The sequence below is a fragment of the Aaosphaeria arxii genome, assembly GCF_010015735.1.
Source record: "Aaosphaeria arxii CBS 175.79 unplaced genomic scaffold BU24scaffold_3, whole genome shotgun sequence".
NCBI lineage: Eukaryota > Fungi > Ascomycota > Dothideomycetes > Pleosporales > Aaosphaeria > Aaosphaeria arxii.
In genome coordinates this window covers 1,387,302-1,411,317 of record NW_022983476.1, presented here as the reverse complement: position 1 = coordinate 1,411,317, position 24,016 = coordinate 1,387,302, and the positions used below count along the sequence as shown (strand labels likewise).

Sequence of the window (24,016 nt, the reverse complement as noted above, 5' to 3'; positions counted from 1 at the left end):
GAATACATGGTGTTTTATGCCATTGCTAGTGTCGAATTAGTTAACCTGTAGTACGTCTCTAACATGATTATAGAAACAGGTCGATGGCCAGTACGGTTACAGCTTAACTAGTCGATGACTATGTGTACCTTGTACGAAATAGAACCACATCCGCACAATCTGGCTATGTGGACAATCAGATGGTCGTAAACAGAGAACAAAAGTCAATCAGGTATGTGATTTCACGTCCTGGCTAAGATCACTTGCGGCTCTTTGGGATCCGTCGGTATCAACCACGACAAGGTTCTTTGTATCACACTCATTGCTCGATTGCATACTGAAGGGAGCCAAGCTGAAAATGCGGACGAGAGCTACAACATGGCGTTTAAAATTTCCAAATGCAATCAAGTACGTTTCTTCGTAATACCATGTAGATTCACTCACTGATTTTGCTAGGATTCGCCAACCACAATAGTTCAATGCCAATGAAACCGGCCGCAGCTAAAGACGCGAAACCAATACACTCGGTTCGATAAGGAATGCATTACTACTGATAGCCATCGGCTTCAGAATTCCTATCTCTTCTCCGCAGCATTCGCGATTCTTGGCAATTGGGGTAGTGTCCAATAAGTAGAGCTTGCGCGACTTGGCAAAGTGTAGCTCTGGGGTTGCAGAGCGATAAGGCATGTTCCTTGACAATACCCCACCTTCTGACAAGCGACGATAACAACGACAATGGGCAATGATTTCCCTTCAACGATTAGGACCATCCACATACGTAACCTTTCTATTGAATGATTGATGTCAATATCGCATCTTCGGTTGTACTCGTTCCGATACTCTCTAACAAAACATGTCTCCCATAGCCACCGAAGTGCAGGCATATGCGCACATCGATGTTCCAAATGATAGAATATATAGACGGGTACTGGATACTTCCGCTATATCCATGGTCGCAAGAACTAATCGCACATCCTCCAATACGTCTCTTTTGTGGTTCTGGTCTACACTCATTTCTCATGAGTAGCTTCTACGACGGTGCCATTGTAGAACAAAATGGCTCATCCCGTGCAGTACTCCACAATGGTCTTAGCCATATGCTCCACACGATTCGGGGACGCCTGAAGGTTACATACGACTTAGTCTTATCATCATTGTTCTCGAAGATAGAATGTCACATTCTGTCATAGCTTACAGTCAATGGGACACTATCTTCGAGTATGTCAAGATGTTGTGAGCATATAAACTCTGCCCGGGTATCTCATCGATGGATATCACAGTCAGCTCATCTACTCTAAGATGCACGCAACTTGGTTGACAGCACTGATTGCAGCGGAAACTGTCCACTCTCTGGCAACTCCTCCACTTGGATACGATAGAAGACTTCTACGGGAAGTATTCGATAAAAGATCTTCGAATGAATCTCAATCGTCATGCTTCACTGCTGCTGCACCCTCTACAGTAGCACCAAAAGCGAACCCATGGGCGCCATTGACACCAGATGAAAGTCTATCTGTCTGGAACCTCCTCCATGACGCTATATCCGGCCTTAATCTGACATATCCAACTGAAGCAAAACTTACAGACAACTATGTGTAAGTAAATCGCAAGGCCTCTTTTGCCCGGACTAATACGTATCAGCTTCTGGGTTGATGCCCTCCATACCAATAAATCCAATGTTTTGCCATACATAGATGGAGATGCGCCGTTCCCCTCCAAGTACGCACGTGCCATCATCTTCGAGGGTGGAAAAGCCGATCCTGATTCGCAAGAATATATGATCGGTCCGCTTCCCGTATCGGAAGAGACTAAAATCGAAAAACTCGATTATATTTACAACGGTCCGTCAGGAGGCAGTGTTCCATACAATGCCCGTTACTTCGATGGTCCAAGAAACACCGCAACGGAGCCTCTTATCGTGTCCATTATGTCGAATATCTCAGACATCACGGCCGCTATGTTCCAGGGAGGAGTATACTACGGCTCCAAAGACAATAGAACAAATCTCTCTCTGACATCGGGAACGCCACAATCTTTTGATGGCACGACTGCCTTCCGTAACATCATGTTCCGATTCCCGGGTCCGGCTTCGTACATGACTCCATTAGACTTTTTCCTGCTGATTGATTGCACTGGAACGGATGCATCTCTGTACTCCCTCAAGGGTTTTGTAACGAATGAGAAATTTTACCCCACAATCGCCGACCTTCGAACTGCTTTTGAAGCTGGCGAAATAGCTATGGAGTACGACCAGACTAAGGATGCCGACTGGGCGTTGGTAGACTACAAACCTGAGCTTGGTGTAAGAGATCTGGAAGAGCGACTTGCCCCAAGCACATTGGAGCTCGGTGGAAAACGCTACAAGCTCGACAAGGAAAATCAGTACGTGGAGTATATGGGTTTCTCCTTTTACGTTTCCTTCTCCCGGACTTTGGGTCTTATGTTTTATGACATCAAATTCAAGGGAGAGCGTATCATGTATGAGCTTTCAATGCAAGAGGCTACAGCGCAATACGGCAAGTGCTGCAAACACCCTTCATTTCATGGTACAGCACTGACTGAACATCAGGTGGAAATCAACCAAAGGCAGCCAATACAGTGTATCATGACACTTATTACCAACTAGGAACGGAGATGGGATCACTGGTCGAAGGGTTCGATTGCCCCTGGGGATCAACTTTCTGGAACATCACCTACCCATCCTACAATACAACTCGAGTGAACACGAACTCTATTTGCATCTTTGAAGCGGACATGAATTTCCCTCTATCAAGACATCGTACATCATCATCAAACAAGTTTGGTTTCAGTAACTTTGGCACGGTAAAAGGTGCTGCACTGATCGTACGTGCGATCGCCACAGTCGGTAATTACGATTACATGTTCGATTACTCCTTCCATATGGATGGTTCGATTGAGGTGATAGTCAGAGCGTCAGGATATCTTCAATCGAGTTTCTACTTTCCCGAACAGGGAAAATTCGGACCACGGATCCAACAAGCTACTCAAGGATCGCTTCATGATCACATCATTACATACAAGGCAGACTTTGATATCCTCGATTCCACCAACTCGCTCCAGGTCTCAGAACTGAAGGCGGTCAATCAAACGCAACCGTAAGTATTATCTCAGTGCCCCACAACTGGCATTCTTTTAGGAAGGCGAGATGGGCTCTAACAATCCAAATAGATGGTTTCCCGAGCTCGGAACGTTCGAACAAATGGAAATGGAGGTGTACAATATGAAGGAAGAGGCCCAGTTCAACTACGCAGCCAACAACCAGGCAATGTTTGTCGTCTTGAATCCCAACGCAACGAATATATGGGGCGAGAAACGCGGCTACCGCATCGTGCCCGGGCGCTCCGATATCCATCTTTCGACGCTCAATTCGCCCTGGTCGCTTAAAAATTCTGAATTCGCCAAGTCACACCTCGCCGTAACGTGCCAGCACGATAACGAGCCGTTTGCCAATTCCGTCCAGAACATCAATCTCCCGTTCACGCCGCAACAGGATTTTTCCAAGTTCTTTGATGGCGAGAACATTGATGGCGAGGACCTGGTGCTTTGGTTCAACCTAGGAATGCACCATTTCACTCGAAGCGAGGATGTTCCGGTAACCCTTTACACAGAGGCGTATTCCAGCATTGTCTTCGCCCCACAGAACTTCTTCGACCGAGCTCAGGACGGGGATTTGCGCAACCGAAGGTGGATCCAAGTAGATAGTGAGGGTACTTTAACGTTTGAAGATTATGGAATTGGCTTGGACACCTGCCCGATTGTGCTTGAAGAGCCGACGGCGCTGTTGGGGGGCGTAGGAACACTATGAGCTTAGCACAGGGCGCCAAAGACTATGCGCAGCAGCGGTGAACTTGTAACTGAACATACATAACCTTGTAGTATAGATCCGATCTAAAAGCATAGACTCAATCAATCGTTCCTCTCGGTATCCGAAGATTGAGTTTGCACCTAGTTTGGAGATCAATCTCCAGCTTTCCACTGTGACCCCCTCGTGCCCATTCATCGCCCACTTGCACAAATATGCTAACACTGAATGGGGTCTGGGCCATGCATGTACGAACATCATTTGCATTGGTTTCCCATACGGGAAATTTTTAGAATCGCATGCTTGTAGTAAATTCCCGACATGTGTTTCTTACCAACTGCCGGCCGCCATCGGCATCTCATTCGCCTCTTGCAATACGCTCGCCGCTTTTTCATAGCCCGGTCAACTTGGACGATCTTGGGAACGAGCCACTAGGGTACATGCCGAAAGTGACATACCTAGGCGACTGGTGTGCAGTGCACCGCACCCCACGGGCCCATAGACCGCCCATACCGCTGGGAATTGAACCTGTTGATACACATGTTTGTCAAATCAAACTGTCATTGGTGCTGCCATTGGAGAGACTGAAAAGCCGAATAGCCGATCGTTGACTCAATGTATCGTACGAGGTCTGGTAGGCAAGGGGCGTAGCAGGATGCCAGTCCGATGGTTGAATATTTCAGTTGGGGATCAACACAGCTGCTTCTGGCGTCGAGCAGACAGGAACAGCTGCAACTGTTCTTTTTCGCCGAGCACTGCATGCAAGAGGACGCCAGGGAGAAAGAACCCTGGTCTTATCACATTTAGACGCCGTGGAGATGTTCATGGAATCTACCCATCTTCAAAATTTCATGTACAATCATTCACACGAACGTATGTTATTCCCGGAAGTTCGTGGGGGTTTTCTGGCTGTTAGCTGACCCCGGACTACCCAGAAATGGGTTCAGACACGACCCAAGCACGCGAGTTATGAGCTATCGCAATCTGATATAGGACCCAATTATGCGGTCGTGTACGATAATAAGCACAACGACGAAAGTGAAGCGTGGTTTCCAGCCATGGCTGTGACGTCGCCAAAGCTTCGCCACATATAACGCCCGTACTAAGCCCTGAGTCTAGTACGCGAAATAGCCGCCGAAAATGACGGTGGCCTTTCAATCCCTTCCCACTCGCTTCCACTTCCCTGCTCGCTACCATGAAAAGACCAAAAGGAGCGTTGCACATGATGCTATAGCTAATGTCCAAAACGTTACCATGCAGCCTCTCCTTGGTACAACATGGCGGGGCCGGGGAGCTGAGCCATATGCACCGAAATTTGGTTCAAGACAAGCGCTTCTCTTGCCTGTTTGCAGCTTGCGTAATCGTACTTCGAGATTCTTCGATTCCCTTCACCGATCAGACATGCATATGGGGCGATGAGGGGGCGGCACTCCCACCGGTCGACCAAAAAGGCGTCGGTCTTTTCTTGACAATGAATGCGAGTGCCCATAACTCGTCGCCTTAATTGATATCTGATATTGGTCTTCAAGGCGGTGAGCAGGCAGTCAGATAAACCAGATGATCGATGTAGGTAAGCCAACGTCGTTACCGTCTTGAGCCTCATGACTCGATCATCACCATGGATCCAAACAGGCATCGGTCATGGCGCAGAGTGTGAGCCAAAGTCTAGATTGCACCACTTATCGGAGCCCTCACTGATGGGCAATCTCTCTACCGATTACTTTTACCAAATGATATGCTCCAAATCAGCGAATAGGTAAAGACAAAACAAGGTGTGGTCTGAGCCATACGCATGTCCCTGCCTAGCCCTACTATGAATCCTTCAAGCAAGGAAAGGCTTGCAAGAGAGTATAAGTCCGAGCGTTGCAACAAGGGCAATCCCCCCCGCTCTACGAGACCAGACCAGGTATATAGCACCTTGGTAGATTTCAAGATCACGTGTAGAATTGATCCCGGAAGGATCTGCTGCTGATCTATATTGAACTCCTCCTCGACGATGCACAACACAATTAGAGTTTCGTATGGGGATGCCCAAGACGGCATTAAAAGCGCCATATGAAGGGCATGGTGACCAAAAGGGTGTAGATTATTTCGAGTTCCCTACGAAATGGTTCGCTTGCAAGGCTGCGGAAATCCTCTTGAACGACCAAACCGCTTCCACTTTCTTAACCAATACCCGACGTCTAGCCGCCCACGAATTGCTCCTACGGGATTGAACCGCTAGTACCAACTCGATAACGCCCCGTTATGACAATAATGGCAATGAGCTCGTGGCAGTAGTGGATTTCTGTTGTGGTAACTCGAAGGAGGTGATTGTAACAGAGTTGTATATATCGTAAATCGTTTCAAGTCAGGGCCATGCACTTGTTTGCCTACTGGAACAATGTCGAATTTGTCGTCCAATCCACAACTTCATATCGAATTTTCGGTACCGTGTTTAACGTTAAACTGCGAACCATGTGCCCGGCTGATTATGCGAGTCAGAGAAATGTCCTCCTAGACCACGATGGAGAACGGGAACTAAACTTTGGAAAACGTGACAAAACCTATTACAATTTTGGGTCACTTGTCGTGCAGTAGGCGGCGCGAACGAGGCTGCATTAAGTGCAAGGGTGGGACATCGACGGTTCTAATATGGATCGTTTACCTGCCTCCGTAACTAGCACGCAATTAATGCTCTGACTGGCAGCAACGTAGGGCCACGCAGGTTCGCGGCCTACAATCTGCTTCTTCTCGTGCATGATAAACGTTTTGCTCTACAAAATCGTTCCAAGACCTGCCCAGATCAGTGTAGAGAGCATAGTGCGAGTTGGTAGAGGCACGGGGTGGCGTATCAGTAGCTGATTGCGTAGGGAAGCTGCTCGCCCATAACTCATCGACATAGTAGCCCTTCCTAGCTAGTCAGGGTGTCGCGGCGTTGTCCAACGGTCATAGTTATTGCAAGCGATAACAAGACCAGCTACCTACTTCGTACGTTGCCACTAGGCATCGTAGTCGAATTAGTGCCCGTAGAAGGTAGTTCGCATGTCACAACCCATGTCGGTGCATTTACTTCTTCGTGCGCCTCAACGTCTGATGGAACATTCTCTCGGTGCTTTGATGCATGAGCCCAGCTGCCCTGAATGCAGTCACAAATTGCGGCACAGCTTGACAAAGAAAAAATATTTCCTAACCAATTCCCTACATGTGCTCCGTAGTTGAATCTTTCGATGAAAGGAAGATACTCGGTCGGCGTAAGACCTCAGTAGTACCCGCACGGTATAACGCGTCGTGCCGTGCCTCCAGTACCTTGTCAGAACTGGGGAAGCGAGCCTTTCTTTGACCACTAGTCAGAACTTTATCCTGTTCGCCACGGCATGCGCACCGTAACACTTTCCAATTGTTGAGCTAACCAGCAAATATAGTGCTCAAGTCATGCGTTACAAGCATTAGCTTGGATGAAACCTCGGAACTAGGCTTTGCTCGTGAACAAGTATGCAAATTTCCTCTTGAGTTCTGGACTGCATACAATACGTAGATATTAACATGGCACGGCTGTGCTGGGCGAGGCTACTGTTACTAGCTGCATGGAATTGGTCGCATAATCGCTGCTCGTATGGGAAACCCAGCTCTCGTGAATTGAGCCACGACTGATCAGTAGGAAGGGAGGCACCAGCAGCAAGGTAAGCTGAAAGCAGGTCTTACATTATCAGGAATATGTCGCCCAATGACGTTTCATGCTAGCGGACAGGCATTCGATTGTTCAATCTGGACAGTTGCATGATTAAGCGAGAGAATGGAAAAGGTTGTCATGGTTCAACTAGACAAATGTGTATTGATGCAGCATGACCTGCTCCGTAGCCCTTGCCTTTCCCTGTATGCAGTTCACCTACCTTATCTGAGAGTGGAAACTTACCGGTGAGAATCCCATTGACCCTACATCGTCCGCTCTAGAATAGGCATACGCCGGGTGGTAGGCTCCGAGCAGCATAGAATTGACCTCAATGTAAGATGCCTTAGCCGCGCCATGCCACGCAATTGAGGTACAATGCTTTGTTCGTGTGGAAGGTACTGTGCAGGTCTCTCCACCGCCTCTTTCTTTGTATTCTTTGTTTGCCGGGCTGACTACCTGCAGCATGGTCGTGTTCAACAGCATCAAGGGCGCCTTCTTGCAACCTAGAGGCTCTAATGCTGCGGGGCCGACATACTGCACGGCACGGACACGGGGACAGCGTTGTGGCAGCAGGGCTCATCAGCAGTGCATGGACTTAATCAATCCATAGGGCTGAGGTCGAGCAGGATCGCCAACAGCCGAGCGTAATGTATGCGATCGATTGAATCCTTCGCGATGCATTGTGTCCCTTCGTCTTTGCTGGGTTTACTGGGCGCTCAAGCTAGACGGCGTTTTGTTGGTAATCGTGATGCCGTTCTCCAACAAGGCGGCGCAACCCTTTTCTTTTTACTTTTGGCTATTTACGCACGACACTGAATCGGGTCATTGTTCTAATCAAGTCCCAACAAGGAACCTGGGCCACATTCAATGTGATTGGTGATTGGAGGGCATATAGGTGTGATATCCAGTAGGCGGGGACCTTTACAGAACAGAAAATTAAGGATCTAGTTCCACCCGTGTGGCAAGGTACATGTCTCTCGCTCCCTTCACACAATTGGGAGGGGCGGATGGCGACAAATCCTTCACGACCATGCTGACCGGGAGCTTCGATAGTATCAGGTGATAGATAGCGACGTGAATCATTTGCCTGACTAGTTTACTATTTCCTTACCGCAGCACATGCTTCCTAGGGTGGGTGATAGAGTACTTGGTGAATCGGAAGCGTTATATATCTGGAGCTCAGTCAGCTTCACATTAGTACGAATTGAAAGGCTGTCTTACGTAGGGGTCTCTTGAGATTGAATGTTTCCGCGCATTCAACAATCCATGCATATATAAACCCCTCGAGCGCACTTTGAGCCTTATCATTAAACCAAAACTCTTTAACATAATTAGTATCCATTTTCCCTTACTTGCAACATTTCATCAACAACTTTAAAAAAAACAAATCAAGTCAAAACAATGTTTCCGGAAGCTTTAATTCGTGCCAAAGAGCAGCCTTTCGACAACATGTCGATTTCGAGTACGGGGTCCTCTATGGATAGTCTCCGCAGTGCGTCTCCTGCACCGTCGATCGAGTCAGTTCCCGACAGACTGGCACCCGCCGTGTTCGGACCGATGGTGTGGGACAGTTCTGAGCTAGATACCGACAAATATGTTGTGCAATTGACCCGGGCCGAGATCGATCAAATCCGTGCGGCTGTTATTCACTTCAAGCGTAAGTAGGCGTGCTTGATATTGATGCTTGAAGTCAACTGATGTGAGGTGTAGTTACTCGTTTGCCGCGTGGTGCTATCAATCGCGAAACCTTTCCACTCAGCACCGAGCTAGCGGAAAGGCTCACTAATATCAGCGATGAAATCCACAGTGGTGCTGGTGTCTCTGTATTGCGAGGACTCGATACTGCTAAATTCAATGACGAAGAGGCAGTTATCGCCTTTGCAGGGGTATCATCTTATGTTGGCGCAAGTCGTGCAACTGATTCCTACGCGAACCAGACATTGAGCCATGTCCGAGATGCAACGCATGACAGTGTGCCAGAATGGGCTAAGGATATTGGACTCGCTGGATCCAAGATCACTTCCGCGATGGTAACTTTTCTTGCTGGGTCGTGATCTATTACATGTTCTGACAATGACTAGGATTTCCATAGCGACCGTTTCTCTGGAGACATTCTCGCTCTCCATGTCAGGAATGACGGAGGACCCGGCAATGGCGGAGACCAGCATATTGTTAGTGTTGCAAAGATCTACAACGAGATCCTGCAGCGAGATCCCGCTGTTCTAGAGACAATGGCAACCCCAGATTGGCCATTCGAGTTGAAGCAAAAGTAAGTGATAATAGACAAATTTACTCCCGTTTGTCAACCCTAATATGGAGTAGGAACAGCAAGCCGTACCTCGAGCTCGGTCCTACGCTATTCTTCTCCAAAGGAAAGCCGATTCTACAACTAGTGAAAGCACCACTTCTCGGTAGTCCTCGTATTCCACGAGATCCATCAATGCCGTCCCTTACAACTGAGCAAATGCACGCCTTGGAAGTTGTCGAGGAGCTCGCCAGGAAATTCAGCACTAAGATTGACCGTCAAGTTGGAGACATTCAGTTTATCCATAATCTTAGCATTCTGCATGCGAGATCTGCATATGGCGCAAACGGTCAGCGGAGCAGCCGTCACCTTCTACGCATGTTTCTAAGAGACCCCGAGAGGATGTGGGAGAAGCCTGCGACATGCAGGAATAATTTCGACGATCCTTTTGCGCCGGGAAGGCATCAAGAGTTGCCAATTCTCGACTTGGATCCCTGGCGTAAGATCAGCGGCCGTGAGAGCCACGGATAGGAAGCTCGTTGATATTTCCTTCGTATAGGTGTATGGGTGGTTCTTGTCGATAGCATTGCATGGTCATTTTATCCAACTTATTGCCAGGGAAAATTCCATATGCGCGGAGGTCTGTACCTATTCAAGGCGGCGGTTCTGATATTTATTTTGGTAAATGCACTAGTATCTAATAGAGTCATTTGAAAGAACACACCTTAGCTAAAAATTAGGATTACTTGCGTTCCTCGCAACGCGCATCCAATGGACTTTGCCTATTGTGGGTAGTTCTTATGCCCTACAAAACCAACATCCCTCGGCTCAAGCTCCCCCTTCCTTGAATAACGCGGTGATCCATTTGCTGTTCGTTGAGAATTGAGAACTTGATGTACCCGTGAGAGGAGGTGCATGCCGGTCTCGGGACACAATTAGTATATTATGTTTTACTATTTTGGGTCTTCGGTTACTTACCAACCCCTTGTCGATCAAAGATCGCCACTACTTGCATCATGTAATTGAAGGACTCAATGTCTGGTAGATGACCCTTGGTACGAAGATCTTCGGGATTCTCACGGGCAACTTTGAATGGCACGAAAGTGCGCAACAATGTTCGCCAATACCTCAGAATAATGTCGAATGTGTCGTCCCACTTCTTTATTTGTTGCTTGACGACACTGCTGACATGGATTTGTGTGCTCTAAGCGTAGTCAGCTCGACTAATTGAGAAGATGATCATTTGAGTACTCACGGTCCCACTTTTCGAACGTATGTATTTGTCTGCCCCTTGATGTATGTATTCGAGATTCCAATACAAGACGAAGAAGGTCAAGAATAATTCGTACCAAGGTTTGATTTTTGGTTTGAAGACTCTTTGAGTCAAAACTTTATGACATTCCTTTTCCAGGCGTCTCAGGATCTTGACAAATGCAACATCCATTTGGTGGTTGATGGCAGCAGGCAACGGCCGATGTCGTGAATCTCGATCGTATGCTTCGTACTCGCTGTGTCCCAATGCTTTGAAATCAATCTCTGATATGCCTGGAATGTTACTAGAGCAAACAGTCCCATAGCCCTGCGACATAATCGATAAACATTGTAGCCTGAGCGTGAGATCGAGAATGTTGTTTCCGAGCAAGCCGTTATCCCGCAATCTCCACGCCTCACGATAGGTAAGCAAAGCGAGCTCATCCCGACAGATGCGCTGAAAGATCCATTGCTCCATCGAGTGCAGGTTAGAGCAGAAGTATGCATCAACGTCGGCTTGTAATGCAGCGGTATCGAATATTGCGTATGGGGGCTGTTTTATGTTGATGAGTTGGCCATCTGTGTTTACCCATTCAAACTTGATGCTGTTGGAATCGGCTTCGGGCAGGAAGAATTCTCGGCAGCGGATCCGTAACGGCTCTTTCATTGGTATCGGGTCAGATGTACCAGGTAAACACCATATAATTTCCATGCTGAATATGCCATCGTCCTCCTGCCAGACATACTTCAGAAAATCGGCTTCCACCTGGTTACAGCGACCATTACCTAGACCTAGGTCAATTTCTCAAATCAACTCAAATCACATCAACGCGACTTACAGCGGCGCACAAGGCTAGTATCTTGAATATGATCACGGAAACATGGTTCAAGGAAAGACCTTGCGTTTTCGAAACTCTTCAGGCACCTTTGGCAAGGGTGACCTTCATCACACTATCATAACGTTAAAATAGGATAAAAACAGATGAGAACATGTGTAGTACTCACACCTGCCTTATACATCTTGCATCGTATGCAAACCTTGTGTTTGCGCATGTTTGAAGCCTTTTTCCTGTTCTGAACATCAAGCGGGCCCTTCCGTCTTGATACCTTTACCTTCTGTTGCCTCGGTATATAGGAAGATGCGACCTTAGTTGCAGGCGGCTTATGTTTGGTTGACAATCGTCTGGGCCTGTCATGTGGCGAGGGCAATGGTAGTGGAGGCCCATGATGCGAATAACTACCTTCTGAGGGAGCCGGCAGCATTCCCCATCCAGAGTCTCCGAGAGGCATTCGCTCATATCCTGCATCCATCGATACACCAATTCCGACGCGAACATTACTCCACGGTGATTCATTGGGGCCTGAAACGACCAGATCGGAATGCATTGTAGAGGCCTGTTGACCTTGGACAGCCTCATGGCCAATATCTGGATTTTGATTTGGCCATCCCATGGGAGCATGTGCCACCATTAGTGGCGGATGTTGCCTATGGATTGCTGGAGCTGTGGTCGTTGTCGGTACCAAAGGGTAGTTCAATAGCTGGGTTACGGGGGCGGATCGCTGTTGGTCTGCCTGGAAAGTCTGCAGGTCTGGAGGTGGGTGCGCTACATACTCCTAATACATTTTTAGTTTGACATTGTTCGAGGTTAACTCGATTATGCCCGTCTTACCATGGCTGTTGGCTGGAACTCTGCGTGTGGCGCAGGAACCTGATATGCGTCTGGGTATCGCAGAAACTGTGGAGGTTGTTCTCGATCTGAAGTATACGACCTTGTTGTGGGGTTGTGGGGAGGCACGGTGACAGCAGTTTCGCCTTCATCGTAGTGAGCTTGCGAGCGCGATGCGAAGCCTTCATCGCCTAGCGTATCGCTCCAGCCTTCCCTATAGTAGCTGGGAGGGTTATACACCGTCTGGAAAGGTGGTATATTGACATATTCATTCGGCGCAGCGTGATGAAAGCTTGGGAGCTGGCGTTGAACAAAAGGAGCTGGGCGTTGCAGCATCGCTGAGGGGGGACTGGAGGCAGAGGTCGGATTATGATTAGGAAAATGCCATGGAGAGAGACTAGTGTATAGATGGCTGTCTTCTTGCCTTTGGATCACTTGGTTGTGCAAGTTCTCCGAGATGGCGTGTTGCAGGTTAGGAGCCATCTGATGTCTGAGGCCGCAGACGTGTGCTGGACGACACGGGTCGCGGCTGACCTTGTACGACCGCGTGGAGAGGAGGTTCGTAAGCTCTGCCTTGAGATCAAATGATCAGTGAGATGGAAGGCCCACAACTGGCCTAGGAGCCTCAGCGCGCTCGAAAATGTGGGGTTGACAGGCTGCCGTACTGCTGGATGTCTGAATAGGAGAATGATTGAGGTCAGCAAGGCAAGGACGCCGATGGTGGTGGTGGTTGTGTGGTGGTTGTGTGTGGTGTTGGCAACGGCGGCGAAGGTGGAGGGGGTGAAACCCACATACCGATAGAGAGTTACTGAGATGTGGGTGCGGGCAGACCAAAGCTCGGGACGGCTGCAGCATCTAGCTCCCGTGCTCTGTCCTGAGACTCGGTGCAAGCCTAGCACATATTGTACAAGGCCGAGACCAAAACATCTCCTTAGGGCTGCAGCAGCGAATTCCCTATATGGTTATTTGCTTTTTCCGACTCGCGCACAACCGAGGGAACCTCCCCAGGTGCTGTGAGTGGACCCATTCGCTGAGGAACAGCAACACCAAAAACATCAGCAGCAGCAGCACTAGCAGTCATCATCCTGCCAGCAGTAGTACGGCGTAAACTCCGACCAGTACGATGACCTTGTCTGTCTTGTCCTTCTCCTGTTGCCCTGTTGCACACTGGTCCGTATACGGCACGGTATAACACAGCATAGCGCGCGGTGTCTCGACAAGGCTGCCTCCATTGTAGAACCACACCCCTACTGCTCATCTCACCAATCATATATCAGCCAGCCTGAGCCAGGAGACTTTCATCTCATTGGAGTGTTTGTCCCTACTTCTTCTCACCGCTCACGACCCCAATCAGCCCTCATCATACGCATTCACCCCACTTCCTTGCCCGGCGGCACCATGCATTTCTCTTGTCTTTCTGCCGCTATCCGCGCCGAAGCTAATCCTGCATCGCAGCTGCACTCTGCGATAGGGAATAGCAGTGTTCGTTAGACGTCCTGCTGCCAGGAAGCTTCGGGACCAGGGTACGGTGTGTCTATCCGGTCCAATCTATTCACCGAGGATCAACATTCTTCAATGGCCCTTAACATTAGCCCATCTCATGCCCAATCCCTCTCTAGCCGGTGCTCGCCTGCAACGCTGCACCAAGCTAAGCCTCAACGGTGTACCGGTGGCCAATGTGCATTGTCTACTACATATGATTGCCATTTCCTCTCTGATGTTCCTAAGTTTGAATAGTCCAGAGAGCCGTGGCATTCTGCAACTTCCGAACTCAATATCGACTTCCAAGTATCCATGTTCTGATCGGTAGCACAATGACAGCAGAGAGACTCGGACCAGAATACGAAAACATACGACTAGCAAGATTGAGTGATCTGCCCCGAATAGCCGTCGTTGCTGCTGCTGGTTTCTATCATTCCCCAACCTTCCGGTTTCAGCGGCCTCTTCACAATATACACGTCCAGGTAGGTCATTGTCCATCATAATCGTGAGGGCAAGCTGAAGAATTGGTCGCAGGATACGGTTCTATCATACTGGAATGAATATCGGGAGGAAATACATGATCCTGCAAGCGTAGTCCTGGTGGTGGAGGACAACAGGGTCGAAACCGAGCAAGATCATGCATTTGAAGCATTACGTGCAAGCTCCTTGTACAGCTATGGATGGAATTCGGATGGCGCCAAAACCATTGTAGGCGTTTGTGGCATTGATTTGAAGCCAGGATCGTCCCGTATCGGTGAATTCCAGCCAGAAAGTATGGGACCTGGCTTGCATTGAATGGATTGATGTAGGGTTGCTGACTGTGCTAAAGTCGATGAAGAGCCCCCTCAGCCCAAAGCAACATGTCCCACGGTAAATAGAGACATGAGTCCCGAGGCCCTCCATACGTATAGTCTTGCCACTGCCGGTGCGAAGGCTAGGTATGACTATCTTCCCACGTCAATTAGTCGATACCTAATCACGCCGTTCGCAGATACCTCGAAGGTCACATGCGACTGAGTACACTGGCTGTACACCCTGCGTACTGGCGTCGAGGACATGCCACACGGCTGGTGAACTGGTGCACTTCGCTCGCGGATAGGGAAGACACACAGGTGGGAATTTCGGCGGCTCCAATGGGGGCGACAGTTGCTGCCAAAGCTGGCTTTGAAGAGCGAGAGCTTATTACGATCAGCGCAACGGACGTGCAGCGGATTCTCACTCCAGCGACCACTGTCGGAGAAGTGACGCTTTGGATCGCTGTGCGGCGGCCATCTCGTTCACCTTCTGACGCGGGAACATTACGCTCGAATTCCTCTGCGTCCGCCTCCGGTATAGAGTTATAGTGCAATAGCGAAATTCGAATGGGTTTGTGAAAGAAAGGTGTCACTAGATGCTTGTGGTTATGCATGGCGGATCAAGGGCGAAGTTGAAACAGAGTTGCACTAATGGATTAGGTGGTTTGGTTTGGGTCCACCTTCTTTTTATGGTTCCGATTGAATGACGCCGGCCGCAACCGGGGGAGGACCGTGACTTGCCCGGGGACCCACACAGAGCACAAAGCCGTCATCGATTGCAACCCAACAAGCTATCTCTCGTTTTAGACCTGGAGTATATGTGGTTTTGCAGCTCCGATATCAAGTGCAACCAGATGGCATGTACAGATGGTATGTATGATGTATGATGTATTTTGTCGCTCATTGTCCACACTCTGACCCATCGCGAGTCATTCAGATCACCTCCAATCCATTACACCAGGAAAAAACAGCATCATCTACATTTAAAGCGACATCACGCATGCACTTCTCAGTGTATCAAGAACAACAAAGATCTCATGTTATCGGACAATGACAAATTCGAAACAACCATCCTGGCACGAGCATAGCCTTTGCCTCCTGGCTGCACCACCAATAAATCTTGGACATTCCACCTAGGGGACGAAGTCACTACTTAGTCTTCACTTTCTTTTCCGCACTGGGTTCCTGTTCATCTCGTTGCCGCTTCTCGGCAACTCTAGAGCTCTTTCTAGTCCCTTCAGCCTTGAATTGACCTTCCTTTGACGTGCTCTTTTTAGCACTGTTCCTCTTATCACTCTTCTGCTTCTTCTTCGTCTCTCCATCAGATCCCGTTTTCTTAGCACCGGAATTCGCCTCAGGCTTCACATTCTCCTTATTTCCGTTGCTCTTCCCTGAAGACGATCCATCGTATTCTTCGTTTTTCTCCTTCTTCGAGGAGTGCTCTTGCTGCCCCTCTTCCTTCTTCTTCTTGCTCGAAGACTTCGGCTCGGGGGTTCCTTTCTTGGGTTCGTTCTTGGTTCCTGCCTCATTTTCATACCCGCCTCCTTTCTTCTCATACTCCTTGGACAGCTTCGCAGCCTGTTGATTCAATGTTAGTCAACGCTTTACCGCGAGATAGACACCGCCACGCGGCAGGTGTCGATATTCTCACCTTCCACGCGCTCCATTGCCCCTTGCCACCGCCATCTTTGTTGGTTTCGTTCTTCACTTCCTCCTTCACCTTCTCCCGGAGCTTTGGATCGGTCGGTTTTCCTTTGCTGGACGGCATGATCAAATTGCGCTTCCTTGGTGTTTGTCAGATTGGTAAGCCCGAGGATGGAGATGACTGGACACTTTGAACGTCAACCTATAGAAAAATAAAGACGAAATTCGTGCGATTGAACTTTCAGACACTCCACGATCCATCTGGCTCGCATTATGTACCTTTTGCGACTTCTTTGTGGTTGGCGCGTAACTAACTAAATGACATCATGACTTATGCTGCAACGCGTGCACGCGATGGCACGTGCGAGTCATTGATGGGATGTGATCGCAAGAGAACGTATGTCTTCAGCATCGCTAACTTAACTACAACCGTGTTTAGCGTCTTTGACATCATGTCGGACTTCAGAAGATTGAAAGTTCCGCGAAGTCGTTGATTTCAATTTACTATATTTTTCATCCTATTCCTTAATAAATAGTGGGAATCCCCTTCAATACACACCCTAGTGATCTTAAACGTCTGCTAACCGTGATCTCTTGTATATCGTATCTCTTGTATATCGTATATGAAAAAAACACACCGGGTTCCAAGCCCTAAAGAATACTAGATCTGAACCTTTCGGAAGAGAAGGGGCTTGCTTGCATCTGGCGCTGTCTGTATCGACAAATTTATCGTTAGCAGTAATCCCACGACATCAAGAACTAAACAAACAATATGTACTTACCGATCGCCCGACTTCAGTGTTAGGATGCCTTTCCGTCACCCCATCCGGATTCTTGATATCGTAATCGAGGATCAATCTCGCAAGGATCATCTTGATCTCATTCGCGGCGAAGAAGCGTCCAGGACAAGCGTGTCTCCCGTACCCAAAGCCCAGGTTCTGTTCGTTGGTGGTGACGAACTGGTTGCGGGCGTGTTCGGTGGCGCCGCCGCCCTTGCGAAGCTTGGAGAAGCGGAAGCCATCGAATTCGTCGGCGCTGGGATAGTTCTCGTCGTCTTGGTAGATGGCGTGGGAGGGCACTTCGATGATGGCGCCGGCGGGGATGTACGTGCCGTCGGAGAGGGTGATGCCTTTCATGACGCGGCGGTTGAAGGAGGTGAATCCGGCAGGGTAGAATCGCATGGTCTCTTTCATGAAGCTGTCAAGCTGTGCACTGAATTAGAATTACGATGGGGTTATGGACGAAATGGGGTAGGTACCTTTTCCATCTTCTGCAGCGCTCTCGAGGTGATGATGCCATCATTGTCCGCCATCGCTTGACGAATCTCGTCACGCATTGGCTCAATGTACTCGGGCTTTACAGCAAGGGTATAAAGAATGTTTGTTGTTGTAAGTGTTGTCGTGTGGATCGCAGCAAATATAGTGCCAAGCTGCATTTGGGCAATATACGCCGTAGAGTCTATGCCATAATCATTGGTTCGGTTCAAAAACCATTGGAGCAAATCATCTGGTTTCTCATAGTCGGGATCCTTTTCGGCATTGCGGCGAGCTTGTACGACCGGTTCGAGGAATTGTTTGGCCAGTTTCTCTCGCCTGCGCAAGTTCTTCACCTGTGGTAGCCTGCTGGCTAGGAAAGGTCGCAGCCAGGGGTGCATCAATTTGATGGCTTGCTGTGCTCCGATCAGTTCCATGGTATAATTGATTCCAGAGTCTAGATAGTCCTGGTCACGGCAAAGTTCAGGCCCCACAAAGACTCGACCAGAGACCTTGGCGACGATGTGCACCAATTTCATGTAGATGTACACCGTAGTCCAATCTTCGCATGGCGGCAATTCCTCTTTTACGGCTTCATCGACCTCTTGACATATGATGGGATTGAGCCGAACTGTAGATATTAGATTTTAAGAACTACATCCATGATACTTAGTAGGCACTCACCTAACGCTGGAGTTAGATCAGCCTTCACCGAGTGTGAGATAAGCGGCTCATCTGTCAAGATCTTCGTATATTTGACTTCCATGGACTTATCAACTGCTTTCGGAAAGCTAAGGATGTCATCCGGCAGCTTTCTCAGTTCCGGCAGAAAACGAGGAGGAACCACGATAGATACCTCATCTGTTCAGCGTGGTAATATCTTGTTAGTCAACAGTGTCGCCGATATACTCCAGCGTGCACCTACCATCAGAGGTCATCATGCGGTACACTTGACCCTTGAACTGGTATAATTCAGTATGTGTACCTAGCGTTTAGTCAAGGTTGAGTGAGGAAACTAACCTTCTTGTATCCATCAATGTAAAGCTTCTTAGCAGATTGTAGGTAAGCATTTCTAGACTTCTCGCGACTATCTCCACCACCAAAGGAAGGAAGGTTGGCAATCTTTGCCCTGTGGTTGAGGTGGGATATGAATGTGAGCAGGGCAAAAAGGCCCGCAGCCGCAAAGGCGGTCTGTAGTATATGAGAATTCCCAGATAGTTCCTGGAGAATCATCGTGGCGGATGTAAACAGCAGACACTGGCTGGAAGGGAAAAGCACAAAGCGGCTGGACACGGAAGGCTTTGTTGATTCACCACCCGCGCTCGGCGGTTGCTCCAGGTGGCGCTTTATTTAAGAGATCCTCAAATCCCCTCACTACATTTCTGAATACGCTTTACGGTCTGTCAGGGGCTCACTATGGTCTTCCCCAATCTATGTGGGTATGCAGAGCTAGCTAAGCGGCCGCTAGTCGAGTGCCATGAGGAGATGATGTGCACGCATCCGCAGCCATTGCCGCAGCCAAACGTCAAGAATTCCTCGATATTAACTCGCTAGCAGTCATGGCCACTCACAGTGCGCCCTTTACGAAAAAAACAAGCTTGCAACAGGATCGTGCCCATCGACACGGCCTATTGAAACGTTACTTGTGGGCATGGTGGAGAAATGGGATGGACCCCAGAAATACCTGTTGCAGCTCCTTGTGCCCCGGGGTGTCGGGAAGTGCTCTATCCGAGAGCGCGCGTTGGGCACCTGCTCCCTTCAGGCATTCCTGAGTTAATCATTCGTGTCATTGCACTCCCAGAGTTTCCCAATGTGTAATTTCAATGCGAAAGCGAACGCGAAACCATTAAAGGAGATGGTCTTCGATGTCATCTCGGGGGTTTTATGGATCCTCGTGTGGGCGTTGCGGATGATCGGCCCATGGGTTTGGCTTACGGTGGAGACACACGCAGCCAAAGGACGTTATCCACTCAATCCCACCTAATGATGGCCACTTGATTACGCCTGTGGCGTATAACTCTATTTGAGTCTGTCATCGGAAAACTATCTTTCATGTCCAAAACAAAAGAAGAACCTCCGATATGTCCAATGTTTCGTTTGGTTAATCTGGAGCAGCTGCTGGGCCCCTACTCCGTACTTCGTACTTCGTACTACGTACATATTTTCGATATTGTACTGCAGCTATGAGAGCCCGCTGTCAGTGCTGTTTTCGGTCACATGCAGCGTCTTCTGGTCGACCAAGGTATGCCTGTACTTCCTGTACTACATTCGCCTGCAATCCCCCAGTCCCGGATGCGGAGCTTCACTTGCCGCCCAGGCGAAGCAAGAAGACAAACATTGTTGAATGCTTATGAGCGTAGTCCGTATTCGCTTAGATAACGACCAAGAGGAATGTTGAGTCGAGTTCCAGTGCATACATCTTAATGCAGGACATCAAGGGGCCATTTAAAATTTGAACCACCTATCAAGAAGATACTCTTTTGATTCGCAAAGACCGGGATTGCATGAAGTACGATGAGAGTCTTTGTGTGGTTCCATTTTTTTCAATCCCACTGTACGGAATATAATTCCTACTGACTTGAAAGATGAAAAATTACCTATTTACTACCAAATAGATAACACAAGTATGTGTACTCAGGTGAAACTACCAGGATATAACAGTTTGTTGGGGATCCGCACACTGCTGCATAGGGAGGGACAGGCCGGCCTAACAGTTAGGGGACAGAAGTACTTAACTACCTAGGTACCCAGAGTAATTTACCATAACATCCAGACACATAATTTCGCAAACTCTTCTTCGATGAATGGTGCTCCTCCAGCATCTGGTTTCAATTCAGCCCGCAGATTTTGCGCCATTTCCCTAGAGGTATGACTTTCCTCGTATCTTTCTCTTTCGTGCTGGAGAACAGCAAGCTTGTAGTAAGCTCTGGCAAGCTGACCCTTGCCCTCGGGTATAGATCCCGCAATTTTCGTTAGTTGGCTTAGTAGCTCACTGTTATAAGACTACATCAGTGATTATTCAAGCGTCACAACTTGGGCGACATCTACTCACATTGCAGAAGCGGCGTTCCCGTGCATGTGCAGTAGAGATGCTACGTCATACAACGAATCGCACGTCTTCAGGCGGTTTCCTAGCAATTTTTGTCGAAAAGCTAGAGCTTTCGATGCGAGACGAAGTGCCTCGTCGAGTCTGCCTTGCTTGATTCGTATACGAGAAAGAAGGACCATATCCCCAGAAAAGCGCGGATTTCCAGTATTGATGAAAGTTTCATCCGTGAAATCTTTAAGCGATGGACATCGTTTGAGCATATCCTCGGCTTCATCAGGCTTGTTCATTTTCAAGAGCAAGCTAGACATATTGCTGTAAGAGTTACCGATCCTGTCACTGCTGGTATTGAGCCTGATACTAATGGCTTCTTCGTGTGTGGCGTAGGCCTTGTCAAGCTCACCCATTTCGGTGTACGCGAGCGCTATGTTGTTGAGACTCGATGCAATCATGCCATCCGTTGGCTTCAATAGTCTTTTACGGATTGCAAAAGCCTCTTCGAACGGGATCAGCGCTTGATCTGGATTGTTCATGTCCAGGTCAAGAAGACCAGATAGGTCGACTGCACTGGCATAGGAGAGGGAGCTTCTATCTTCGAAGGTCTCCAAAGCCGCATTGATCAGTGATTTCGCGATATCATAGCATTCCCGTTCATAGAGATACCTAAAAGGATGAGCATGGCAACCAATGCGTTCATGACTTCTCAAAAACTTACCAACTACATCGCAGAAGCAATTCACCGTATTCTTGAGGACAAGCAAGACCTATCTTTTGCCTCTCTCGCTGCGCCACTAAATGATTGACATGAGGGAGGCATTTTTCGCAATTCGCCCATGATTGGAACTGGTGGCCAATGTCCTCGCTCCACGTATCAGGGAAACCCCAGCTAAGGATACGGACAACGATGCCAAATGTTTTCTCTTGGGCATCGGGAGACTGGTTACGAAGAATGGTCGCTTGGATAAGACGATGGACAGACAGAACAGCATCCTCCGCATCCTTGTTCACGAGACTGGTCCTTAGCAGAACTTCTTCTGCATCTCCCAAACTGGGTGGATATATCAGTAAGACCAGAACAAATCTAAAATTGCTGCATTGACTTACTCCATATCATCCTGAAGGAATTCATAAGTAGGCTCATCAACAGACTTCGATCCCTGAGATAAAATTATCTCATCTATGCCATCCGGCTGAAAGTATGGCAGCATGTTGAACAGGGTATAAGCATCTCCTTCAAGCCTCTTCATGGACATCTCCCACACTGTACTCAAGGTATGCTCGTAGTCACTTATGCTAGTCTTACGGGAGTCTATCCGGGACGCGTTGCGCTCGTACAGTGGAAGAAAGTCTCGAAGAGGCAGCTTTCGCTGCACGATGAAGCCTCCGATTTGAGTGAGAGCCAAAGGCAAGCCCCCAAGGGCTTTTGTGATCTCGATGGCTTTCTCGCGGTTCGACGTAGAAGAATAATCGAGGCCCACTAAGCTAAGCAACACCTCCGATCCGGCCGCAACGTCGAATGGTTGAACGTGAAAGCCTTTTGAAGCAGGAGTGTGAACCGCGTTCGCATCCCGTGTCGTCAGTAGCACCGATCCTGCGCCGTTCGTGGGCCAGGCGTGCCGTAGCACATCAAGATTATCCGCATTGTCGAAAATGAGAATCCAAGGATCGGCTAGTACCTGATCAGTTATCCTATCGAATTCTCGAAGATTTTCTCGGTTGTTTAAAAGACTCCGTGTTGAGGTGAAAGCCATAAGTGGCACTTACAAGCTTCAGATAGCCAGTTCTTGACTTTTAACATACACCCTTGCGTGTCTTGTATTTCCTGCTCAGTCTGGGACAACCCCAGTAACTTCGCAATCTCGCGAAAGCTTTGCCCCATATTTATGACATTGTCAGCACTGACCCAAAGAATAGTCTTATACAAGTCGCGATGGCGATTGGCGTATTGCAAGGCAATCTGGGTCTTCCCAACACCTCCCATGCCGTAGAGTGCAAATGTCTTGAGTTGGTGAGACTTCTGCTCTGGAGACAGAGCCTTTTGGAGAGCGTCTAGAACATCCTCTCTGCCCCAGAACCTGGAATTGAGCGTGGAGGGAATGTTTTGATATCGCTTTGGCCCATCCATTTCCAATTTGACATCCTTGAACCTCTCCATTAACCCCAGCACTTCATCGTATTTTCCGTGGTCACGTTTCATGCGAGCGAAGTCTGCTTCATTCTCTACTGTTGTAGAAAGCCGTCGGATACGTTTAAGAGTGCGAGCGAAGTCGTCGCGAAAGTTCTCCCATGCACCGCGTCGTAGCAGTACATGTGGGTGTGATCGGAAGAAGTGAATGCAACGTGCGTAAAAGCATACGACCTCGGTGTAAACATCGACGAGAGCAGCTTCGAGTATCCGATTCATTTCAAGACTACTCTCATAGCTCCTAAGCCTTGGCAATGTAAGGCTCAGCTCTTCGAGCATATCGAGGACATCTTTGAGAGTATCGCCTGCGGATGACGCTAGAGTTAACATTAAGCGTATACTGCCCCATACAAAGGCTGTCAGTTTAGCATCAGCCCCGAAACAAACTGCAATCACGGCCGAAAAGTCATCAACGAACTTTAGTGCTGGGCCAAGGCGCTGCAAGGAGCCAAACGCATTTCGATCTGGAGGGAGATTCTTCTCGATCGTTTTGGTATAATTCAGGAGATCATCGAGCGACGCAATCTCGGTGACAGACTGGTAATCGTCATTTTGGTTGAGCTCCTCTCGATATCGCTCTAGGGCACGATGCCACAGAGGGCTTGCGGCTCGTTTCTCTCTATCCGGCGGTTAGTATTCGCTTTTCAGTGCTGACATGATGTGTGAAATGTTTCGTACCTTGTTGCGTTGGCGCTCATCACTAACGTTGACAGGACCAACCAGTATGTAATTACTGGTAGCGATAGGAAGATGAGGCAAGGCAAAGTCTTCTTCGGACGAGCAGGATGCGGCACAGTAGGCTGAGCCCCCCCTCCTTCCCCCCCTTGTTGTGTATCATGTTCGCTATGCATGTGCTGTGTGCGAGAGCGCACGATTATTGGAGGCCGCCTCCAGTTTCCTTAGCCCCCGCAGCTACACGGCGGGTAGCGGAAGCACGGACTAGATGCTGTGCGTCAACTCCTGAAAGGGAAATTGATTGTTGTCAACTATGAATA

At 48.6% G+C, this 24,016-nt stretch overlaps 7 protein-coding genes across 7 annotated transcripts; 3 read left to right on the top strand and 4 right to left on the bottom strand.

Annotated features, from left to right (window-relative positions):
* Nucleotides 1-1,278: 1,278 nt before the first annotated feature.
* BU24DRAFT_440334 (primary-amine oxidase) lies at nucleotides 1,279-3,805 on the top strand (the record flags this gene model as incomplete). Its single annotated transcript, XM_033530362.1, has 4 exons — nucleotides 1,279-1,574; nucleotides 1,621-2,495; nucleotides 2,549-3,095; nucleotides 3,169-3,805. 4 exons carry the CDS (start codon nucleotides 1,279-1,281, stop codon nucleotides 3,803-3,805), a joined length of 2,355 nt encoding a protein of 784 aa, XP_033385672.1.
* Nucleotides 3,806-8,903: 5,098 nt separating this feature from the next.
* Nucleotides 8,904-10,230, top strand: BU24DRAFT_432083 (taurine catabolism dioxygenase TauD; the record flags this gene model as incomplete). The annotated part of the gene is made up of 4 exons (XM_033529907.1): nucleotides 8,904-9,111; nucleotides 9,165-9,484; nucleotides 9,536-9,723; nucleotides 9,777-10,230. 4 exons carry the CDS (start codon nucleotides 8,904-8,906, stop codon nucleotides 10,228-10,230), a joined length of 1,170 nt encoding a protein of 389 aa, XP_033385671.1.
* Nucleotides 10,231-10,527: 297 nt separating this feature from the next.
* BU24DRAFT_346107 (uncharacterized protein) lies at nucleotides 10,528-12,213 on the bottom strand (the record flags this gene model as incomplete). Its single annotated transcript, XM_033523472.1, has 5 exons — nucleotides 10,528-10,622; nucleotides 10,678-10,903; nucleotides 10,955-11,736; nucleotides 11,790-11,901; nucleotides 11,989-12,213. The coding sequence occupies 5 exons, from the start codon at nucleotides 12,211-12,213 to the stop codon at nucleotides 10,528-10,530; spliced, it is 1,440 nt and encodes a 479-aa protein (XP_033385670.1).
* A 2,218-nt stretch (nucleotides 12,214-14,431) lies between these two features.
* Nucleotides 14,432-15,442, top strand: BU24DRAFT_343565 (uncharacterized protein; the record flags this gene model as incomplete). Its single annotated transcript, XM_033523376.1, has 4 exons — nucleotides 14,432-14,575; nucleotides 14,622-14,871; nucleotides 14,938-15,037; nucleotides 15,091-15,442. 4 exons carry the CDS (start codon nucleotides 14,432-14,434, stop codon nucleotides 15,440-15,442), a joined length of 846 nt encoding a protein of 281 aa, XP_033385669.1.
* A 488-nt stretch (nucleotides 15,443-15,930) lies between these two features.
* BU24DRAFT_420368 (uncharacterized protein) lies at nucleotides 15,931-16,827 on the bottom strand. Its single transcript, XM_033527452.1, has 2 exons — nucleotides 16,545-16,827; nucleotides 15,931-16,471 (listed from the first exon to the last, which is right to left on the bottom strand). The coding sequence occupies exons 1-2, from the start codon at nucleotides 16,659-16,661 to the stop codon at nucleotides 16,043-16,045; spliced, it is 546 nt and encodes a 181-aa protein (XP_033385668.1). The 5' UTR covers nucleotides 16,662-16,827; the 3' UTR covers nucleotides 15,931-16,042.
* A 371-nt stretch (nucleotides 16,828-17,198) lies between these two features.
* Nucleotides 17,199-19,023, bottom strand: BU24DRAFT_460388 (cytochrome P450 monooxygenase-like protein; the record flags this gene model as incomplete). Its single annotated transcript, XM_033531818.1, has 6 exons — nucleotides 17,199-17,249; nucleotides 17,320-17,742; nucleotides 17,796-18,421; nucleotides 18,475-18,651; nucleotides 18,716-18,752; nucleotides 18,811-19,023. The coding sequence occupies 6 exons, from the start codon at nucleotides 19,021-19,023 to the stop codon at nucleotides 17,199-17,201; spliced, it is 1,527 nt and encodes a 508-aa protein (XP_033385667.1).
* Nucleotides 19,024-20,292: 1,269 nt separating this feature from the next.
* On the bottom strand, nucleotides 20,293-23,840 carry BU24DRAFT_420365 (TPR-like protein). Its single transcript, XM_033527451.1, has 6 exons — nucleotides 23,700-23,840; nucleotides 22,601-23,640; nucleotides 21,941-22,505; nucleotides 21,552-21,884; nucleotides 20,843-21,499; nucleotides 20,293-20,782 (listed from the first exon to the last, which is right to left on the bottom strand). Exons 1-6 carry the CDS (start codon nucleotides 23,717-23,719, stop codon nucleotides 20,548-20,550), a joined length of 2,850 nt encoding a protein of 949 aa, XP_033385666.1. The 5' UTR covers nucleotides 23,720-23,840; the 3' UTR covers nucleotides 20,293-20,547.
* Nucleotides 23,841-24,016: the final 176 nt, after the last annotated feature.